This window comes from Pyrus communis, chromosome 8, assembly GCF_963583255.1.
Source record: "Pyrus communis chromosome 8, drPyrComm1.1, whole genome shotgun sequence".
NCBI lineage: Eukaryota > Viridiplantae > Streptophyta > Magnoliopsida > Rosales > Rosaceae > Pyrus > Pyrus communis.
The window spans coordinates 22,855,154-22,875,862 of NC_084810.1; the positions used below are offsets into that span (position 1 = coordinate 22,855,154).

The 20,709-nt window shown below is 40.0% G+C and overlaps 3 protein-coding genes and 1 pseudogene across 3 annotated transcripts; 2 read left to right on the forward strand and 2 right to left on the reverse strand.

The window, feature by feature from the left end:
- Positions 1–204: 204 nt before the first annotated feature.
- On the reverse strand, positions 205–2,288 carry LOC137741981 (UDP-glycosyltransferase 71K2-like). The gene is made up of 2 exons (XM_068481698.1): positions 1,635–2,288; positions 205–1,252 (listed from the first exon to the last, which is right to left on the reverse strand). Exons 1-2 carry the CDS (start codon positions 2,170–2,172, stop codon positions 357–359), a joined length of 1,434 nt encoding a protein of 477 aa, XP_068337799.1. The 5' UTR covers positions 2,173–2,288; the 3' UTR covers positions 205–356.
- A 3,237-nt stretch (positions 2,289–5,525) lies between these two features.
- Positions 5,526–6,639, forward strand: LOC137743166 (pentatricopeptide repeat-containing protein At2g29760, chloroplastic-like). Its single transcript, XM_068483058.1, has 4 exons — positions 5,526–5,797; positions 5,863–6,037; positions 6,099–6,242; positions 6,289–6,639. Exons 1-4 carry the CDS (start codon positions 5,526–5,528, stop codon positions 6,637–6,639), a joined length of 942 nt encoding a protein of 313 aa, XP_068339159.1.
- A 1,918-nt stretch (positions 6,640–8,557) lies between these two features.
- LOC137741982 (zinc finger CCCH domain-containing protein 25-like) lies at positions 8,558–12,350 on the reverse strand (annotated as a pseudogene).
- A 3,525-nt stretch (positions 12,351–15,875) lies between these two features.
- On the forward strand, positions 15,876–19,078 carry LOC137742446 (non-specific phospholipase C1-like). Its single transcript, XM_068482311.1, has 3 exons — positions 15,876–17,250; positions 18,003–18,179; positions 18,277–19,078. The coding sequence occupies exons 1-3, from the start codon at positions 16,152–16,154 to the stop codon at positions 18,597–18,599; spliced, it is 1,599 nt and encodes a 532-aa protein (XP_068338412.1). The 5' UTR covers positions 15,876–16,151; the 3' UTR covers positions 18,600–19,078.
- Positions 19,079–20,709: the final 1,631 nt, after the last annotated feature.

The following is a 20,709-nucleotide window of genomic DNA, read 5'->3' on the forward strand; positions in this document are numbered from 1 at the left end:
AAGACATTGCTGCATGGAATGTCCTCATTTCGTCTTATGAACAAAGTGGCAAGCAAAAAAGGAAGAGCCCGAAACCTTATGAGTGAGCCTGTGCTCAATTGGGAGCAATTGATCTTGGTGGCTGGATACATGTTTACGCAAAGAAGCAGGGTATGAAGATGAATTGTCACCTCACAAACTCCAAAAACCCTCTTCCCTAACAAATTTACAAATTCCTTTCGTTTGATTTATCATTGTAGAATGAAAGCATATAAATCACGAACTGATAAATTCATAATCAACATATAAGAACAAGGAAAAATTAGTACATTCATGAGTTCTTAAACTTAAAAAATTAACAACCACTACTTAAAACCCTAATTCTCACCAATCACATCCTCAATAAATCTCCCAACAGAAGCAAATGAAGATCCTCCACCCTTCACAGCTTTTCTAGCCATCTTTCCCATCTTTTCCACCTTCTTCCTCACCTCACTATCCTTCTCCATCACACCAACCACAGCCCTCTCAATCTCGTCCGCCCCCACCACGTCAGCGCTGCCCCTCTTGTAATCCAGCCTCATCTCCAACGCCATCCCAAACTCCCTCACCATCCTAAAAGCATTGAGCTGCTGCTCTGCATACATGGGCCACGTCGCAATAGGGACGCCATGCCACAAGCTCTCCAAGATCGAGTTCCACCCGCAGTGCGACAAAAACCCTCCGGTCGCACTGTGGGCCAGGATCTCCACCTGTGGGGCCCACCCACATACCAACCCTTTCTTCCCATTGGTCCTCTCCAAGAACCCATCTGGCAAAACTTCTTCAAGATTTGAGCAATCACTTGGGACTCTGCCTTTGGGTGACGGCATGCGCAGGGACCATAAAAACCTCTGCCCGCTCTGTTCAAGCCCTAAGGCTATTTCCTTCACTTGCTCTACCCTAAAGCTTCCCATGCTACCAAAACACAAAAACACAACAGATTTCTGAGGCTGGTCATCAAGCCATTTGATGATCTTGTCGCGCTGTGCCTGGTCTAGATTGGAATGTGCCTGACCGTCATCCAAGTCGATCACTGGCCCAACTGGGTACACCGGAGGGATTCCGTCATCATTGGAAAACAATGTGATAGCGTGTGTCTCTAACTCCACAAATGTGTTTACTATAATGCCTCTAGTCTCTCTCAATCTTGAAGCCAACTTGATGTAAGTGGAGCCGCCATCATCTGTCAAAGCCACCGGCAAAACTCTAGGGGGGACCGGGTGGACAATACCTAGTTGTCGAAAATTTCCAAAGTGTAAGAATCCAACGCCAAGAAATCAAAACTTTTCGAATGGAATGAAGTCTAAAAATATGTTGTTACAACGCGTCTTTAAACATTGGACATGTTTGTTTTTTTGGGGGGAGATAGCATTGTACTCGTTTGATAAAGTGAAATTTCTTCTGCAAAGCACTTGTACTCGTAAGCACCTATGCTAGAAATGATTTCATATCACACGTTGATTTTTGTTTATTAAAAAGTCAATTGCTTCCTCAAAAGGGACTTGAAATTCTTTGTGAAGAAACCTCTTGCAATGTGCTTATCTTGAAAAAACCCTTATGACTCAATTTATGTTACACGCATTGAAAAGCACTTGTGATTGTCACAAACATACCTGGGATTGACCATTCGGGATCGGATTCTTCGACAGCAATCTGGTTTTTTTCATGAAGAATTAGAAGGTGGAGCATGAAAGCTAGATATCCTGCGTTGCTTGTCATGAAAAGATAAGAAGGAATATTGAGTTCCTTGGCCATATCAATCATGGACACACAGAAGAAATCAACTACCAAAGCAGCAACACGAATCGAATCTGAACTATTAGCACTAGAGGGGACGAGTTTGGTGATGATTTTCTTGACACTTGGGACGTGACTCTCAATATAAAGAGAGAAGAACTTTGCTGGTGACTTGTACATCTCTTGCGGAGGTCCATCTTGAGGTTGTGGGACATCAATGATTCGGATTCGGGGTTCTGAGGCTGCAATCGATTTTGTGTATGAACTTAGAGTGGTTGGGAAGTATGACTGGATGGCAAGAATGGTGATCGAAATTCTGTCGTCGCGACCGATCAAACGCTTTGCGAATTGGAGCGTTGATACAAGGTGGCCTGCTCCTGGTGCTGGGATGAACACTAATTCCACTTTCTTCATCTTTCTCGATTGTTCTTCCACTCTTTCTGGTTTCTACGTATCAAACTGCAAAATGCGAAATAGAGTACGGCAAAAGGACTCGATTGTATATATTGGAACCGGATCCCTTCGGATTCAAAAAAATCTGACCCTAAGAATCAAATGATCCGGACCATTGTAATTTGTTATAATTTTTAGAGAGGTTCCTATTTATAACCGTCATATCAAATTTCAACGGTCCAGATCATTTGATCTTTAAGCTCAAATTTTTTGGATCCAAAGAAGATGCGGGTCTGTGTATTTTAAACTTAAATATTATATGGCTCTCCCCTACATCATTGCTCAATTTTCTCATGGGGAGAAATTTTTCGATGCCGTAAATATAGCTGAGTATACTAATTGTTATAATATAATTAGTTGAATTAAAAATAAAAAAAAATCAGCTAGTTATTTATTACACAGGGCACCATTTTTTCAACACGCTAAAAAATATCTCCTAGGTAAGGCAAGACCGGGCACATGACCCCACTAGTTCGCATCCCATTTTTTATAGTAGTGATAGATGCGATATGTCTAAGGCAACAGCCAAGAAGAACAAGAAAGCTAGCCGCACAAAAACAAAATAAAAGTTTAATTCCACGCGAAAAGTCTATGCAATATCTTGTAGGATATTAAATCACCATCATCAATTGCATTTGACCGAATCAATTGATCATTTGAAATTATCATGTAGGATATTGCAACTTTAGACCACCTCTAATGGTGGGCTAAATGTTAAATTCTTCCACAAAATTTTCCTCCATACTAACTCGAACCCAAGGAGAAAATGTAGGCTAGATGCTAAAAGGGGAAGGCCAGAAACCACCCAAGATTTAGCCCAAAATCGAAGTGGGCCCCACCGAAGAGAGTGGTTTTCAGAATTTGGGCTCCAAACCCAGCCCGTGGACTCGCCAAACGCACGATCCTTCCGACCAGCCAAGACCTACCCACGTGGGCCTGTCGGCCACGTTCCCCGAAGTTCCAACGACTCTTTCGATTGAACAGCTGTGATCATCAGGCCGTTGGTTTAGATTCAAATTTTATTTTATTTTATACTTATATATTATTGAATCCAACGGCTGAGTTCGAATATAATCAAATCTAACGGTAAAAAAAGATATAACGGCCCAAATTTAAATTCAACGGCTAAAATAATTAAAAAAAAATTATTTAACTCAAAATTCATCCAAAAACTCTATAAATGCCTATGTATTTGTTCAAACATTCACACAAAACTCAATTTTCTCCTACAATTCTTCCAATTTATCTTTCTACCATTTCTTTCCATTTCCAAATTGTTCAACATGGCAAGAGAGCATACTAGAGGTCATAATTATTGTTTCTATTAATCTAGATGCCTTCAATAATTATTGTACTTATTATTCCACACTTTGATGTATAATAGATGCCTTCAATAATTCAACCTCCATTCAATAATTTATCTAACGTACTAGACAAAATACTTTGCACAAGAAGACACTTAAATTTATTAATAGAAAATAACAACATAGTACAATTAAAATTATTACATAAATGCTTAACCAACATCATCAACGTTCACCTTCTCGGCGCTATACATGCTCAACCAAATCCTTGCATAGTGTATCATTACATTGAGGAGCTTGAATTCTATTTAAACGTCTCATATACTCAGTCAAGGTGACCTTATCCTGTCGGGTTTCATATGTGGTTGAAAGTTTGGTGTTGAACGGTTGGTGAATTAAAAGTTAGTCCAAGATTGAAAGATTGGTGGAAAGTTGAAGGCTTGCTTTGTGGAAAATTTAGTAATTTTTCAATATTTATTGGAACTTAAATGTTTTTAGATTAAAATGTTCATAAAATTAATTTACGATAGTCTATATTTTTTTTAAAATTTAATTTAAGAAAAAAAATAGCCTAAGTTCATTCTTTAATAATTCCGGGCTAAAATTTTAGTCCAAAACGGTTGGAGCTGAAAAACTGTTTCTGGGCTAAAAGCTTCCGGGTTAAAAAATTTAGCTTTTAACCCAACCATTGGAGTTAGTCTTAATGATTATAAAAAAAGTAATACTGGAGGAACTAAAATTTTAAATTAAAATTTTGTAATGTAAATGATGTGATTATTGATGATTGTATTATTACTTAAATGTTAATTAATGTACTTACTTCATATTGATGACACGTCATTGCATTTACCATTATAAAAATTCATTAAATGGGGAAAGTTTCCTTTGAGAACAAAGACATCTTTCTTTGTATCATTTAAAAAATTGTTGTCAAACTTGGTGGATATGTGAAAGATATTCTTTCTTTTCCATCACTTAGAAATATAAAAAAAATTGTGACATTTCAGTTTTTTCAAACTTTTCAAGTCAATTGTTTTATTATATATATATATATATATATATATATATATATATATATATATATATATATAGTAATGGACAGTTCGAACGTTTATAGTAAAAAAGGATAATCACAATAGGTTTTTCAAACGAGAAAATATCTTTTCTTTAAGACTTTGACTTTAAATTTTCTTGTTCTTAATTCTCATCCATATAATAAATTTCATCTCCATATAATAAATTTCATAAACATGTCTATTTTTATACCGTGTTTCTTTAAATTGGAATTGATCTTTTGATTTTTTTTTTTTCATTCACTCGGATCTTATATTTGCTAAAGTCAAAATATTAGGTGCAGCCACATTAAGTAGAAATGTAGAATAGATGTGTTCTTTTAGCTTTGTATAATAGAAGAAAAACACCTTTAAATAACAAGATTAAGTGAATAATCGAATAAGGGAGTCTCGGGTTCTAAAAGCACATAATAAATATCGCCAAAGTCCAATACTGCAGAGAAAATTAAGTGAAATATTTCCAACACAAAGTACAAATGTTTCTAGAACTTCCCCAGCTAAACCTACCCCCTAATCTGGAGTAGTTAGATGAGGCATAATGAATCCTTTGTTCATGCATATGCTTCTCTAGTGCAAAATGAGTCACTTCAATAGGTTCACTAGTTTGGCCTAAATTACAATTAATCTGGCATGGGTTACATCAATCATAATAGTTCATCGGATAAATTAATAAGTCATGCATTCTCAGCTCAACCATTAATTTACGATGGTTTCTAAGTCACAACAGGCTAATGTTAATGTTAAACCAAAGAATGTTTTCACGAGGTAGAACCTTCTCAAAGAACTTAAGGTGCGTTTTTACAAGGTAGAACCTCCTCAGAGAATTTTAAAAACCTCAAGTGAATGCAGCTAGTGCGAGAGGGCCACAAAAGAGGAGAAATTTTTTTATTGTGACTCCATGTTCCGGTCGCATAAAAAAATCTCTCTACACAGAGAGATGGCAACTCTAAGCACCCCCCGTATATCTCTGCCACGTCACCCACCAAACCCTCCATCCCCAACCGCCACTAACGACCTCCATTTCTCAAGCGACCCATCTCTTTCCTCAATCGACCACTGCACCAGCATCAAGCAGCTGAAGCAAGTCCACGCCCAAATGCTCCGTACAGGCCTTCTCTTCGACCCCTACTACGCCAGCAAGCTTATCACCGTCTGTGCCCTCTCCTCCTCCGCCAAGGTGAAGCCCAATTCCGTGATTTTGCTGCTCTGGCAATGCTAGAAACCAAGGTGAAGCCCAATTCCGTGACATTAACCAACGTGTTATGCGCTTTTAGGCACGCCAGATTGGTGGACGAAGGAAGAACATATTTCTATCAAATGGAGCCAGTTTACGGGGTTGTGCCTGGTCTAAAGCACTATGCTTGCATGGTCGATATTTTAGGTCGTTCTGGAAATCTGGAGGAAGCTGTAGAGTTGATAGAGAAAATGCCAATAGCTCCTACTGCTTCTGTATGGGGGGGCTCTTCTTGGGGCCTGTGGACTTCATTGGAATGTTGAACTTGCCGAAAAGGAGAGTAGCCATATGCTTGAGTTGGATCCCAGTAACCACAGAGTTTATGTACTCTTATCAAATATCTATGCCAAGACAGGGAAATGGGAAGAAGTTTCAGGGTTAAGGAAGCGTACGCGAGATGCGGGAATTAAGAAAGAACCGGTTTGCAGTGCAACCGAAGTCAACAGTATTGTTCATGAATTTATAGTTGGTGATAGCTCTCACCCTCTGTGCAAAGAAATATATTCAAAGGGATGAAATAGCAGAGAGATTGAAGTCAAATGGATACGTGCCAAACAAGTCACATCTACTGCAGTTTGTTGAGGAAGAAGACCATGCCCTAATCCTTCACAGCGAGAAATTAGGGATTGCATTCGGGCTTATCATCTTAAGTCCGTCTCAAGCAATTCAGGTTGTGAAGAATCTTCGTGTTTGCGGAGACTGCCACGCAGCTGCTAAGCTTATATCAAGGGTTAACGATAGGGAGATCTTGCTGAGAGATCGATATCGGTTTCATAATTTCAGAGACGGGCATTGCTCATGTAACGTGTATTGGTGAAGATGCAAGCTCTTTGCTGGAACCTAAACCCCAAACCCCTACAAAATCATGTACAAGTTTTTCATATTGTTGGCCATCTTATGTGTATAAACCTATCAACGTGTTGTAATGATTAGTACGGCTATGAAACAGATTGCCGATATGTCAGTGGTGATCAGTCGATAACATTGTCACCAACAAAACGTACAAACACATCAATACATTTTCGTCAGTGTTGATATGAGTAAGTACGGGAATCCTGTACATATAATTTGTCTCTTTGGAACAAATATGTTGGAAAATGGGCTTCCTAAAAAGCGCTTTTCAACTCCAAAACTTGCAGGAAATATGTATATTTTTTAAATTATTGAAGACTTCAAACAAAAATATAAAAGCAAAACTGAAAATCCGCCCAAGGAAAGGCCCCAAATTTCTCAATCAGTTGAGGACATCAGAACCTGATGCCAGATCCGTACCCTTCTCAGTTTTCTTGCTCATGCCTCTTATATATGCAAGTGCTAATTTCTTACACAGTTTAGGACTCTGTCTCTCCTTTTGGAAAAGACAAAAAGACAATGGAAACTCTTGCAGGATCCTCCATAACCTTGTTTGCCAAGGCTAACACTGACAAACCTCTCTCTCCCTCAAAATCTCTTCCGGGTCGATCCGACATTGGCTTTTTTGGGTATCGAAATTCCGACGTTCGCGTTCAGCATACCACCTCTCTGCTTCGACAGAAAGCGCTTCCATCGGTTGCTTCATCTCTGACAGAGGAATTACTGTAGTGCATACCAATCCGATGGTTTAGTGACCTTTATTGACATCGTAATGTCTATTGGGTTCTATTTCCGATTAAAAGTTTGTTTTCAAAATCGACGATTTAGTAATTTTCCTTCCCACAGTTGATATTCTAATTCAACTTCGTCTATAAAAACTCATGTCAGGTTTTTACGACCTCAGAAACAGCAGGAATTTGGATCCAACCAACAGGTAATTTTACTATATTCAACCCTGTTAATCATATTAAACAATGAGCTCCGAGTTTGTACCAACTAACTCTTCATCTAGTAATATTTCTCTTCCGATATCAAACGAGTTCTTAATTCCGATATTGAGTGATGATTAGTGTCCGCTTCTCAGAGCAATCAGAAACTGTCCGTGTCCAATTCCAATTACACAAGGAGTGCAAGTTTGGTGAGAGCTTCCTCTTGGTGGGTAATGAACCTATCATAGGAAAGTGGAACCCTTCAAATGCTATACCAATGAACTGGTCAGATGGAAACATATGGAATATTGAACTGGTAAGAATTCTTATTGATTTGGAGTCGGTTAGAGATTGCTGCGCTTTTATAAAAAAAATATGTTAAAAAAAAACAAAAAAAAACTACTTTGGCTATGCTTTAAGAATAATCAGTTGTAAAATGAATCACTTGAGTATTTGATAAACTATATTTTTAAAAGTGTCTTGAGTATAAAAAGCAGTATAAAAGTTTTTGGTAAATTAATGTAAAAGTGGCATAATTGTATATAACAAGAAAAATGGACATGGTAGTAGAAGTGGTGGCGATGACAGCTTTGGGGAGGGCAATGGTGGTGGTGGTGGTGGTTATGGTGGCGGCAGTAGTGATGGCAGCGACAGGTTGGGGGTATGATGGTGGTGCCAATAGTGGGGGTGTAAGAACTCGGGATCTTGTCCAACAGAGTTGAAACTCAGTGTCACTAGAGCAAATTATTGTTACTTACGTATATATACAGGCGAATCGTATAAATTTGTACGTCATTTCAGAAATTTGATTGGTTTTTAAATTTGAATAGGATGTTCCTACTGGCATAGCAATCCAATACAAGTTTATACTGAAAAAAGCCACAGGAGATGTGTTGTGGCAACCCGGTCCAGATCGGACTCTGCACACCTGGAGTACGAATAACACAATATCCATTGATGAAGACTGGATCGACTATGAACTTCAGAAGATAAGCGAAGTGCAAATTACAAATGAAAACGAGGCATTACTTGTAAACCTCGACGTGGGACCGATCATTCCCGGGAATGTTACCCATCCTGAAGATCAAGAACTTCTGTTGAATGCGAACAAGGGTGCAAATTTTACAGATAAACCTGCCTCGGTGGATGAAAAACCACCATTTAACAGCAACAACGCGGTCGTAATTGAAGAGAAGACTATCAAATCAGCAGATGGAACTTTGCTCGGTATAAGGAAGGAAGTACGCGTTTTAGACTATGGTGGTAGCGCCGCGAAAGAGGAATCTATAAAAAAGTCAACCCCGACAACCTCAACGAGAAAGATTTCTGAAAGTCCGAAAGATGAAGAAGATGAAGCCTTGCCTACTTATGAAATCAGTCCTGTTCTAGTGCCTAGTTTAACTGCAATGCAAGCGGTGTCATATGAGGAAGCAATACTGCCCAAAGGACTTGGAACACCACTACCTTCTAAAGAATCACCACCCATAGAGCTAGGAAAATCCATATCTCCTGCAGAAGCAACATCCAATGATCTTGGAAAATCGATGAATTCTAACGAACTTGGAATACCAATGTCTTCTGAAGCAGCACTGCCCAAAGAACTTAGAAAATCAATGTCTTCTGAAAAACAACCCAAAGAACTAGGAAATTTGATGCCTTCTGAAGAAGCACTGCAAAAAGAATTTGTAAAGTCAATGTCTTCTCAAGCAGTACTACCCGATCAACCAATGTCTACTGAAGAAGCACTCCCAAATGAACTTAGAAAACCCGTCTTCTGAAGAAGCACTCCCAAATGAACTTAGAAAACCGCTGTCCACTGGAGAAGCACTTCCAAGAGAACTTGGAACATCAATGTCTTCTGGAGAAGCCCCGCGAAAAGAACTAGGAACACCGATGACCACTTATGGCTCAATTGGAACTGATTCAACAGAGAAGCAGAATTCTTGATGAGTCAAGTCACTACTTTCTTTACTTCTTTTTGTTAGCAAGAACCCTTACCATTTTGTTTCTGTCCTAACTGGGACTGGAGAAGAAACCGGTATGTAATTGTAAATATAGCTTCAGTACTTGGTTGACTGCCACTTTTTTTAACTATGTATTTGCTCACCTTGAGCAGGCCTCTCTGTTTTGTGATTTTTAACTATATATAAATTAATAGCACAATAACCGACAAGCACTTTTAATGAATTGAAACATACCAACCCGTATGTTCCACTGATCCTGGCCAATTCTTCATACAGTGGTTTTACCTGCAAATTTCAGCCCAAAGTTAAACTACAAACTGTTTCTGTGAAAAGTTTGCACCAACCACCGAATCCAATCATCAAATGGCATCAACAAATCATGCAAACTAATTCAGGTGCTGGGATACACTCTCGGCAATACACATACAACTATCCTATTCAAATGGACTTCAGCAAGCATGATAAACTGCAAATCAAGAAATGATTTTATGCACAGTTACAACATTGCTGGTCAAATGCATATATCAATTAAATCTCATCCAAGAGAAACACCAACAAAAACCTAATAGAAAAAACAAACACAACAAATCAATGGAAACATAGTTAGGATATTAGCTTACACAAGAAAAAAGAAACAAGTCTCACATTGCTTAACAGGAGTGATCTTATTGCACACAAGGGATGCCAAAGATGGAAAGAGCACCATATTTGATTTAAATCATTATTTCTCTTTTTGTGATGGGTGTTACCCATTAGTTCATTAATGTGTCCCCTCTTGTATCAATATTTTTCCATATAGGATTCTGGTCCTTCCTTTGTGGTACTTGTATTCTTCTCTTCCCTTCTTTTCAATGATCTAACTTTTGATCTTGGCCTAGATTATCATCACACCCATCTACTCAGTCTCCCTTTTCACACATACGACGACCTTCTCTAGACTTTGGCTGAACCTCAGCATCTTCATCCCTTCTGTCTCTCTCCTTCCCTCTTATCCTGGCCTGCTCTCGACTTCAGATCAAATTCATCGGCATTACCTCTGTTCTTCCCTCCTATCATAATCTTCTCTGGACTTCGGACGATTTTCATAACCACTGTGCCTTCTCAATCTCTTTTCATCCATCCTATCATGATTGTCTCTAGATTTTGGATCAAAATCAGCATCACCAGCATGCCTTCTCAGTTCCTTATCTTCCCTACTATCATCTTCCCTCCTACCACGATCTTCTTTAGATTTGAGCTCAAATTCACCATCATCACTATGCCTTCTCAGTTTCTTATTTTCCCTTCTATCATCTCCCCTCCTATCATGATCTTCTCTAGAATTCAGCTTTGGCTCAAGTTCCTCATCATCACCACACCTTCGGGGTCTTTTATCTTTCTTTCTATCATAATCTTCTCTTGACTTTGGCTGAAACTCATCATCATTGTGCCTTCTCGATCTCTGTTCTTCTCTCCTACCATAATGTTCTCTTGAATTGGGCCCCGATTCATCATCCACACTCCGTCTTCTTGATCTATTTTCTTCCTCCCTATCATGATCTCTTGATCTAGGTTTAAACTTTTCATCATCACCTCCCTGTCTACCCAGTCTCTTTTGCTCCCTCCCATCACTTCGCTTGGGGTGACTTTCGAAGTCCCTCCCGTTGCCCTTTCCTCTGTAGTCCAAATCTCTATCCCCTGATCTGAACTCTTCCTGAACTTTTGGCCCTGGAACACGATTTGGCGGAATGAAGCTAGATCTTTTATCACCCCTTTTTGGGCCCTCATAACTGTCACGCCCCCATTTTGGGTCTTTTTCACCCCAACCTGTGTTTGCAGCTCTCTGGATACAAACAGAAAAAAGCACACATAAGCACTTATACATAGAGATATTCATTGATTTTATATAAAACGCAGACCTTTACAACTAACATAAACGATTCAGTGCATAAACTCAGATCAACGACTCAACTTCAAACATCTTTAAAACATCTCAAACTTAAGTAGCACACAGAAACCAACCTCCTTTTCATTGCAATAAATAACAATCAAACTACATTACCAATTATACTTATTCACCCAAAAGCCAAGTAACAGTGTAAGAATCAATGTGCAGTTGGCAGAAAACTGAATCAATCAGAACAGTGTAAGAATCAATGTGCAGTCAGCGGAAAACTGAATCAATCAGATAATGTATAACTTACTTGCTCATTATGCGAAAACTTGCACGAATCTCCACGAGTGCATTCGCCTTTCTGGAAAGCCCGGCAAACACCCCGCTCCTCCCTCTTCCGCTGCGCCTCCTCTTCATCTTCCTCCTCCTTCTTCTTGTACTTAGTCACATGATCAACCCTAATTGTCCGCCCCAAAATTTGAGCTCCGTTCAAATTATCCACAGCAAGAATAGTGCTCCTCTGGTCCTCGTACGCCACAAACGCAAACCCCTTGGATTTCCCAGTCGCCTTATCGCGAACAAGATTCACATCCACGATCTCTCCGTATCTGAAACCGAATCGAACGTCAACAAATTTAGAAAATTTGGAACTAACTGAAGGGGAATTAGTGCTTACTGTGCGAAAACGGCGAGGAGATCGCCTTCGGTGAGATCGAAGGGAACGCCACCGACGTAGACGTAGGCGGAGTCTTTGTACTTGGCGTGCCACGAAGCCTCCTCTGAAATCCCTAATTGGGCTTCTCTGGAATTGATGTTCTGAATGCGTTTCACTAGGGTTAGCGGGTTCATCGTTCTGATTCCGCCAAGATTTTCTGCTTTCTTTCTCTCAGGGTCCTGACCTTAAACCTAAATTTTGCAGAACACTGTTCTACTTCTATGTAGTTTTGGATTGCTGAAGACGGGGGAAATCTGAACGAGGTCTTATTGAGCTTGGACTCTCGGCCCATTATGCGTGCAGTTTCATATTGAGCTTGAACTAGCCCAACAAGGCCCTTTACAGTTAGCCGATTTTTCAATCAACTTGGGAACCGGATCCCTCCAGACTCAAAAAAACTGAGTTCACCCATCAAATGATCCGGACCATTAAAAGTTGATTAAACGGCTACAAACAAATGTTCCTTTAAAAGTTATAATAATTATTGTCGTTGGAACAAATTTCAATGGCCCGGATCAATTGATCCTTGGGCTCGGTTCCTTTGGGTCCGGAGAGGATCCGGTTCCATCAACTTGAAGGGAGTGTCCTTCCATTGTGAATTTGAAAATTTTAATAAAATTTATGAATTCATGGATTTTATGGAGTTTAATTGATTTGTAGAGATTTCATATAAGATTTTGATGGAATTCCCTTGAAATCTCATGAAAAGAGATAAGATTTGGCGATGCTTAAATACACCACGAAATCTTTCCAATTCCCTCGAATTAAATACACCCGGATTTCTAAAGATTTTAATAAATTATCTCAAAATCTTGATTGAATACACTGTGAATGTCAGACGAAAAGCCCTTAAAATTTCAATTGAATACACCCCGAAAATATAGGGAGCTTCAAGGCCATGAAACACACTAGTTTTTATCGTACTTCAAACCCTGCATTATCCCCATTGAAGGAGCATATAAATACATCACAACAAGAGCACTTAAATAGTGAAACATATAAAATCAGCTTGTTAGCTTGCAAAGGGGACTGTGTTGTTCACGTTAAAGAAGTAAGGTTCTTTTTTTCTCTTTTGCATTTACTGCCGTTGTTTCTTCGAGACCTCTCATCAGAATTTATTGTTTCTTCGAGACCTCTCATCAGAATTTATATCGTCAACCAGGTTCCCTTTTCTCCGTCATCACTAAACCACAATGACGCATTCGTACTTGATACTGCATCAAAAGTTTTCCTCTTTAGTGGGTGCAACTCTAGCATACAAGAAAGAGCTAAGGCCTTGGAGGTGGTTCTTGTTCAACACATCAAAGAGAACAAGCATCGGGAAAACAATGCGCGGTGGCAACTGTAGGCTGGCCTAGTTTTTCTTTAACAAAGCCATACAATTGTTGATTGCTAAAGTGCTGCAGAGGATGGAAAGTTCGTTGGTGATCCGGAAGTGGGTGAATTATGGATCTTGTTTGGTGGTTATGCTCCCATTCCCCAGGATCCACCACCATCTTCTGTCCAGAAACAACCAGCGACACCCTTTGTGATTGTCTCCAAACAATCGCATATTTTTCAGCCCATCAGCTTAAACCAACATGAAACATTTTCTTTGAGTTATACGAAACCACGACATCTCTTGAGGCTTTCTTTTCTTGGTTTTCAACTCTTTCAGCCTCATTCTTGTACCTGCAGGTTCTCCAGTAAAATTACCGGATAATATGGGTGGCAATAAGGCTAATGGAAGTAAGCCTGTTGAGGGTGGCCTAAACCTGTTGACATATATCCATACGAACGGTTGGTACCCCTTTCGCACTCATCTAAGATATCCTGATTTGTTCTGTTGGGTTTCTATGTTTAATGCAAAATGCTATACCTGGAAACCGAACATGTCAGTGTCCGAACACAAACAGATTGAAATAATTAACCAAATCAATAGAGGTCCGAAATCAAGGGGAGGAACACTTCCGAAATTTCAATAGGATTTTCATGTTTTGTCGGATTAGTTTAAATTTTGAGATATGTGTGGTTGATAGACGAAAATCTCAAAATTGAATTCATCAAATGATAATAAGTAGGGTTGAGCAGTACTACAGCTCGAGGGTAGAGAGCAAAAATGCGAATTTTTTATATTCCAAATATGATATTATAAATGTGGTACTCAAGTAAATACAGACCTTTGGCCTTTGGGTCCTTTTCATTATTTTGGTAGATTTGAAGTTTTGACAATATGTGCCAACTATATCAACCACCTTCAGCGTGTGAAACATTCTAGATTCACTTTAAGGTCAATGCTAAGGACGGGGTCAGATGTGTGTAATTGATTAGTTATTACTTAATTTAATTTTTTTCTCTAATTTTTTATTCGGTTTATACTATCTGTATGCGACACCTCTCACACAATTAGCGAGACTCTTGCATGTAAAATTCAAATTTTGCCCACCTACTCAAGGACGGAGCTAGTGTAAGCCTAGATTTACCAAAAAAAAATGTATAGTTTGCATTCCAATCTAATTAAACTACAACTAACCTAAATTTACTGTTTTTCATCCCCAATGACCTTGAAAATTTAATTAAAAGTTAATATAATTGCGCATCTCAGTTGTGAGGCTAAGTCCACCTCTTTTTTAGTGTAGATAATATCATTTGCTAAAAAAAAAAAAAAAAAAACTACGCCTCCTCGTTTTCCAAACCCTGGGTTACTAATCCTGACAAAACTCATCCCACCACGGCAAAACAATTATTGTCCTCATCTTCTCCAAGTTTTTCCTCCTCCTTCATTCTACTAAAACTCAATTGAATTTAGAGTATATAGACAGTTAGAGTTCAATTAATATCAAAATTCAACTCAAAAATTTTATTTCACAAGGTATTTTGACTTTACTTCATTAATTCGTTTTTAGCATTACAATTTAGAATTTAGCTTTCTAATTTAGAGATCAATGAATTAATAATAACTTGGTTATTTTTACAAATAGAGATATTGTAATAATGTTGTCATACAACACTTTTAAAACATGAAAACGTGTCGATGAATATTGTAATATGTTGTATGAAAAACTTTATAGATTAATATATAGTGTTTTGTTCAATAAATTCTTGAGTTTTTTAATTGTGACTTTGTTATTTGAAAATGCCCTCATTCATACAAATCTCCGGTATCGTCCCTGCACGTAGTGTGTGAAAGGTATCGTATCCAGACATTCGTATGCAAAACAAAATGTTGGACTAACTCACATGCATCAACGGCGCAGTCGTCCTTAATTTCTTCTACATTTGTTCCAATAAGAATGAATAGCACGTCACGGATATATAATATTTATGTTATTTATGTTACAAGTGGCCTTATACTTAATTAATTTACATAGTTTGTGATGACGAGTATTTCAATACAACCGCAATATTTAACCAGTAAAGAACAAACCTTAGCTCATCTTACTAACGACAGATATTTTAAAGCGTTCGATATCCAAACGAGAGACATAAAATAAGCGAAGAAATATAGGCAAATACTATATTTATTTTCTTTGTATTAAGATAGGTTAGTATTATTCGCACACTTAATTTTAAGTTTGTTCTCATTAATTTTTGTTATTTAATTTGTTCCGATTTATTTGATTAACGGTCAAAAATTGATGAAAGATGTCTTCGGAAGTTTAAAATTCTGCTTCTCGAAAAGCCACTTGGCCCTAACTCAGTTCTTCCTTTATGCTTTATGGCCTTACGTGTTTCCAACTCCATCTCAGAAAAAAAATGTCCCATTTCACAACTCCCCCAGAGTAGTGTCTTCCCAAGACTAGTCTCAGACAAAGTGTTTCTCGACGATCGCTATCTTATCTTTCTCTGAGGTGTTGGATTCAGAAGAAAACGACTCGAAAGGTGGTTTATCCTCAAAGCATATACCTTTTCCCACCATTTTCCTCTACAAATACATACAATTTACACTTCAAAGCCGCAGCCTTTCGCTTTATCTCTGTGGGTTTTACCGGGTTCTCCAAGTTCCAGTCCCCGGCGATGGCTTTCCGGCGAAAACGCATCACCTGGGCTCTCTTTTTCTTCCACCTCTTGTTGGTCTCCACCCAATTCATCGCGGCACGCAAAACCCCCAAAATCAAGGGACCCATTAAAACGGTGGTCGTCGTGGTCATGGAAAACCGCTCCTTTGACCACATCTTCGGCTGGCTTAAGGCGACCCGACCCGATATCGACGGCTTGAACGGGAACGAATCGAACCCGATTTCCGTCTCGGAACCCGGCTCGCCCCGAGTCCGCGTCTCCAGCGACGCCTTCTTCGTCGACTCCGACCCAGGCCACTCGTTTCAGGCGATTCGAGAACAGATATTCGGGTCGAACGAGAGCTCGGAGAACCCGGCTCCGATGAACGGGTTCGCTCAGCAGGCGGAGAGTATGGGCGAGGGGATGGCGAGAACGGTGATGAGCGGGTTTAAGCCTGAAGTCCTCCCGGTCTACACCGAGTTGGCTAACGAGTTCGCGGTGTTCGATCGGTGGTTCGCGTCCGTACCGGCGTCAACTCAGCCGAACCGGTTCTACGTCCACTCGGCCACGTCACACGGCGCCATGAGCAACGTCCGCAAGGACCTCATCCACGGCTTCCCTCAGAAAACGATCTTCGACTCTCTGGACGAAAATGACCTCGACTTTGGCATATATTACCAGAACATCCCCGCCACGCTCTTCTTCAAGAGCCTGAGGAAACTGAAGCATGTGACGAAATTCCACAGCTACGCGCTGACTTTCAAGCGGCACGCTCGGCTCGGGAAGCTGCCGAATTACGCGGTGATCGAGCAGAGGTACTTCGACGTCAAGGAGCTTCCCGCCAACGACGACCACCCGTCGCATGACGTGGCGCGCGGGCAGAGGTTCGTGAAGGAGGTGTACGAGACGCTGAGGGCGAGCCCGCAGTGGAAAGAAATGGCATTGCTGATTACTTACGATGAGCACGGCGGGTTTTACGACCACGTGCCGACGCCGGTTTCAGACGTGCCGAGCCCGGATGGGATGGAGGGGAACGAACCGTATTATTTCCGGTTTGACCGGTTGGGTGTGCGGGTGCCGACCATACTCGTCTCGCCATGGGTCGAAAAGGGTGCCGGTGAGTTCTCCGCTTCTCGGTTTTTTCAGTGGTTTTTATTTATTTTGATTGAGTGCAAATTGCTGATTAATGAATAGTGTTACAGTTAAATAACTGTAATTTATTCGACATTGGTAGATTATGATGTTTTAGATTAATTGAATAATTAAGGTCTGAGTGTCCATTACACTGGTGTATTGGTTTTTGTCTACCTCACAGTTTAACGTCAATGCACATTGTTATGGGGAGGGTTCAATTTGAAGACAGTGTTCTTCGGTGTCACAAAGTTGTCCTTGTTTAGGTGTGAGCCACCAACAGGGACATTTATTCCGATGGTTTATTTGTCCAAGCTGTGAGAATTGGGTCATGATATTTCTGGAATCGCATTCTATGCATTTCAAGTCAGTGAAAACCCTCATTAGGATGATCAAGCTTAAGCTTTGTATCGATATCATTTCTTTAATCTTATATTCACTGTCCTCAGCCTGTCCCGAATGTTCGGACAACATAACTTTGCATGAAGAACCATGTCGTTGGATATTGTTTTCCCTTCCTTCCTCTCTATGTTGTGAGATCATGATTTGTTATCATTTGTCGATCAATGGGGAGAGAGGATTCGAAGGCGGGAACTCTTTCAACCTTATAGAAAGGGAAGTACTGCTAGACAGTAGCTAGTTGGCTTGCTTGATGCGGCATGTACTTGTTTATGTTTCTATGAGATTTTAAGTTCGGGCCTTTTGCTTATCTATTGACTTTTGGTATTTTTGGTGCAGTGATCCATGAGCCAACAGGGCCGACGCCACATTCCCAATTTGAGCATTCTTCTATCCCTGCCACTGTAAAGAAGCTGTTCAATTTGAAGTCGAACTTCCTCACAAAGAGAGATGCATGGGCTGGTACTTTCGAGAATTATTTTACCCTCCGCAGTACTCCTCGTCATGACTGTCCAGGTTTGCACAAATCCTTCTGATTATATTTTTCCACTCTGATTAACGCCCTTGCATTTTCCGTTCTGAATGCTAATTGTCATCCATTTCTGTGTTACAGAAACTCTTCCAGAGGTGACAAAGTCACTGAGGCCAGGCGGACCCAGAGAAGATTCGAGCCTCTCAGAATTCCAAGTCGAGCTGATCCAGCTTGCATCCCAGCTCAATGGCGATCATGTCCTCAAAACCTACCCTGATATCGGCAAAACCATGACAGTGCGTGAAGCCAACAGTTACGCAGAGGATGCAGTCGAGAGGTTCCTGGAAGCCGGAAGAGCTGCTCTAAAAGCCGGAGCGAACGAGTCTGCAATTGTTACAATGAGACCTGCCCTCACCAGCCGAGTTAACGCACAAGGTCATAGCTCCTACCTAGAATCTCAGTGATTATCCATAAAAAAAAAATGGCAGCTTTAAATAGGAGTAGACACCATATGATGTATATAGTACAGATTATAGTCATAATAAGTAATTAAACTGCACGACAGTGGCGCGGGAGCCCTCCACAACTAATCAAAACCTCTCATCCTTTTTAATTATCGACCGTCAAATCGAATGAATTGAAGAAGATTAAATGACAGAAATTAACATAGATGTATGAAAAGTAAAAATGGGTGTGTAGATAGCACCAGCCTTCCGTCAATTAGAATGAATTGAAGAAGATTAAATGACAGAAATTAATACGGATGTATGAAAAGTAAAAATGGATGTGTAGATAGCATCAACCTTTAAATATGAGCCAGAGGACCTCCGAGGTATTTTCGTCTATATTCCCTATTGGTATTTCAAATGATTACTTGTAAGTAATTAAACTGTTGTTGTTTGTACCACCATTTATAAATGAATGTTATGGTTTAGCGTTTCAATGTTATTTTAGTCAATTTCTTTTTTTTTTTTTGGAACAATACTTTGGTACTCATTGAGAAAAAGGATCCGGCGAGGATCCTTTTTCTGGGGATCCGGGTGATCTCGTGGTCATGACATTTCATCGTACATCATGCAGCTAGTTTTCGTTAAGTTCTATTTATATTTAATTTAAAATTTAAAATTTAAAATGATTTCTGACCGTATGATGTACAATGAACAGTCATAATCACGGGATCCCCAAGAAAAGGATCCGACGATGATCATTTTCCACTGGAAAGGGATCCTCTCCGGATTCCTTTCTCCTAATTCACCAAGTTCGGAGATCCAGACCATTGAAATTTGATCAAACGGCTACAAATAAGGGTCCACTTTAAAAGTTATAATAACTTTAGTCGTTGGATCAAATTTCACTCAAAACTTTTACTATCTTCGTAACCAAACAAACACCATCTTCTTCCTGTGCAAACAACTCCCTCTCTTCTCCGGCGACTTTGTCTTTCTGTTCCTCGATGAGAACAACACCTCTCTTCTTCAGCGAGACCAACCCTAAATCCTTCAGTTTCTAGGCGAGCCCACCACAATCATTCTCTTCATCGACGAGCCCACCCCCAAACCCTCTCTTCATCGGCAAGCTCGCCCCAATCCCTTCTTTCCCCAACAACCCTAACTCCACCCATCTTTCCTCCGGTGACCTCAACTACCTCAACCCCTCTGTTCGCTGACGAATCCAACGTCAACCGTCTCTTTGACGGCAACTCCACCTAGTCCTTTTAGATATCGATCCCACTCTAGTCCTTTTTGATGGGGTTGTTGTTGGGGTGCATGGAGAAAACAAAGCTTGAGGGTGAGGAAGATGATTGATGTTTGGTTACAAAGATAACCAATGTTTGGGGCAGTATTAGAGAAGAGAGGTTGGCTATTCTCAGTGGACCACATTATTAAGTCAGTAAATTGGGTACTCCTAGTGGGAATTGGATCCGCTCCAAACTTTAGTGTCCAGAGCCTAGGAATCAAATCATCTGGGCTACACAAATTCAAACCAACGATCCCCATTAACTCATTTTCCTGGCCCACCACACAAAACCAACGGCTCTGATTTCTTTACACACCAATCAGCGGTCTGGATGATTTGATCCCTAGGCTCCTGACACTAAGGTCCGAAGCGGATTCAATTTTCTCCTAGTGAGTACCCAAGTATTGTCCCTTTTTTTTGTACATTTACATTAAGACCATTGAGATTAGAATCCTGCAAATGCAGGGTAAGCTTGGGCTGGATCTACTTCATCAACTGTCAACTCATCGCCCCAACTCTGGTAGTGGGTCCCAATCCTGGCATTTCAACCTATTAAGGCGTGTTTACGCATACGGAATGGAAGTAGAACAAAGGGAATCTTCTGTGGGTGATTCTTCCGTTTACCAAATTTTAGGAATGCAAAATATTAGTGGGCTCCACCCAAAATCAAGAATCAAACTCCTGATATTCCCGAAATTAAATTACTGACTTGGATGAGGTATTTGAATTCCGCGTGAAAGCCAACATCCAGAATCAAAATTTTCGACCGAAACTGCCTTTTAGATTTAACCCCTTCCATCTGCCTTTAGCGATTTAACTACCCAAAGTGCACCCATC

Excerpts from the sequence above, each read along its gene's own strand:
- LOC137741981 (XM_068481698.1), bottom strand. The coding sequence starts at position 2,172 with ATGAAGAAAGTGGAATTAGTGTTCATCCCAGCACCAGGAGCAGGCCAC. Across the intron at positions 1,253-1,634 it reads TCCCGAATGGTCAATCCCAG|GTATTGTCCACCCGGTCCCC; the intron begins GTATGTTTGTGA and ends TTCGACAACTAG.
- LOC137743166 (XM_068483058.1), top strand. The coding sequence starts at position 5,526 with ATGGCAACTCTAAGCACCCCCCGTATATCTCTGCCACGTCACCCACCA. Across the intron at positions 6,038-6,098 it reads CAATAGCTCCTACTGCTTCT|GAGAGTAGCCATATGCTTGA; the intron begins GTATGGGGGGGC and ends CTTGCCGAAAAG. Across the intron at positions 6,243-6,288 it reads CGGGAATTAAGAAAGAACCG|TTGGTGATAGCTCTCACCCT; the intron begins GTTTGCAGTGCA and ends ATGAATTTATAG.
- LOC137742446 (XM_068482311.1), top strand. The coding sequence starts at position 16,152 with ATGGCTTTCCGGCGAAAACGCATCACCTGGGCTCTCTTTTTCTTCCAC. Across the intron at positions 17,251-18,002 it reads ATGGGTCGAAAAGGGTGCCG|TGATCCATGAGCCAACAGGG; the intron begins GTGAGTTCTCCG and ends TTTTTGGTGCAG. Across the intron at positions 18,180-18,276 it reads TCCTCGTCATGACTGTCCAG|AAACTCTTCCAGAGGTGACA; the intron begins GTTTGCACAAAT and ends TCTGTGTTACAG.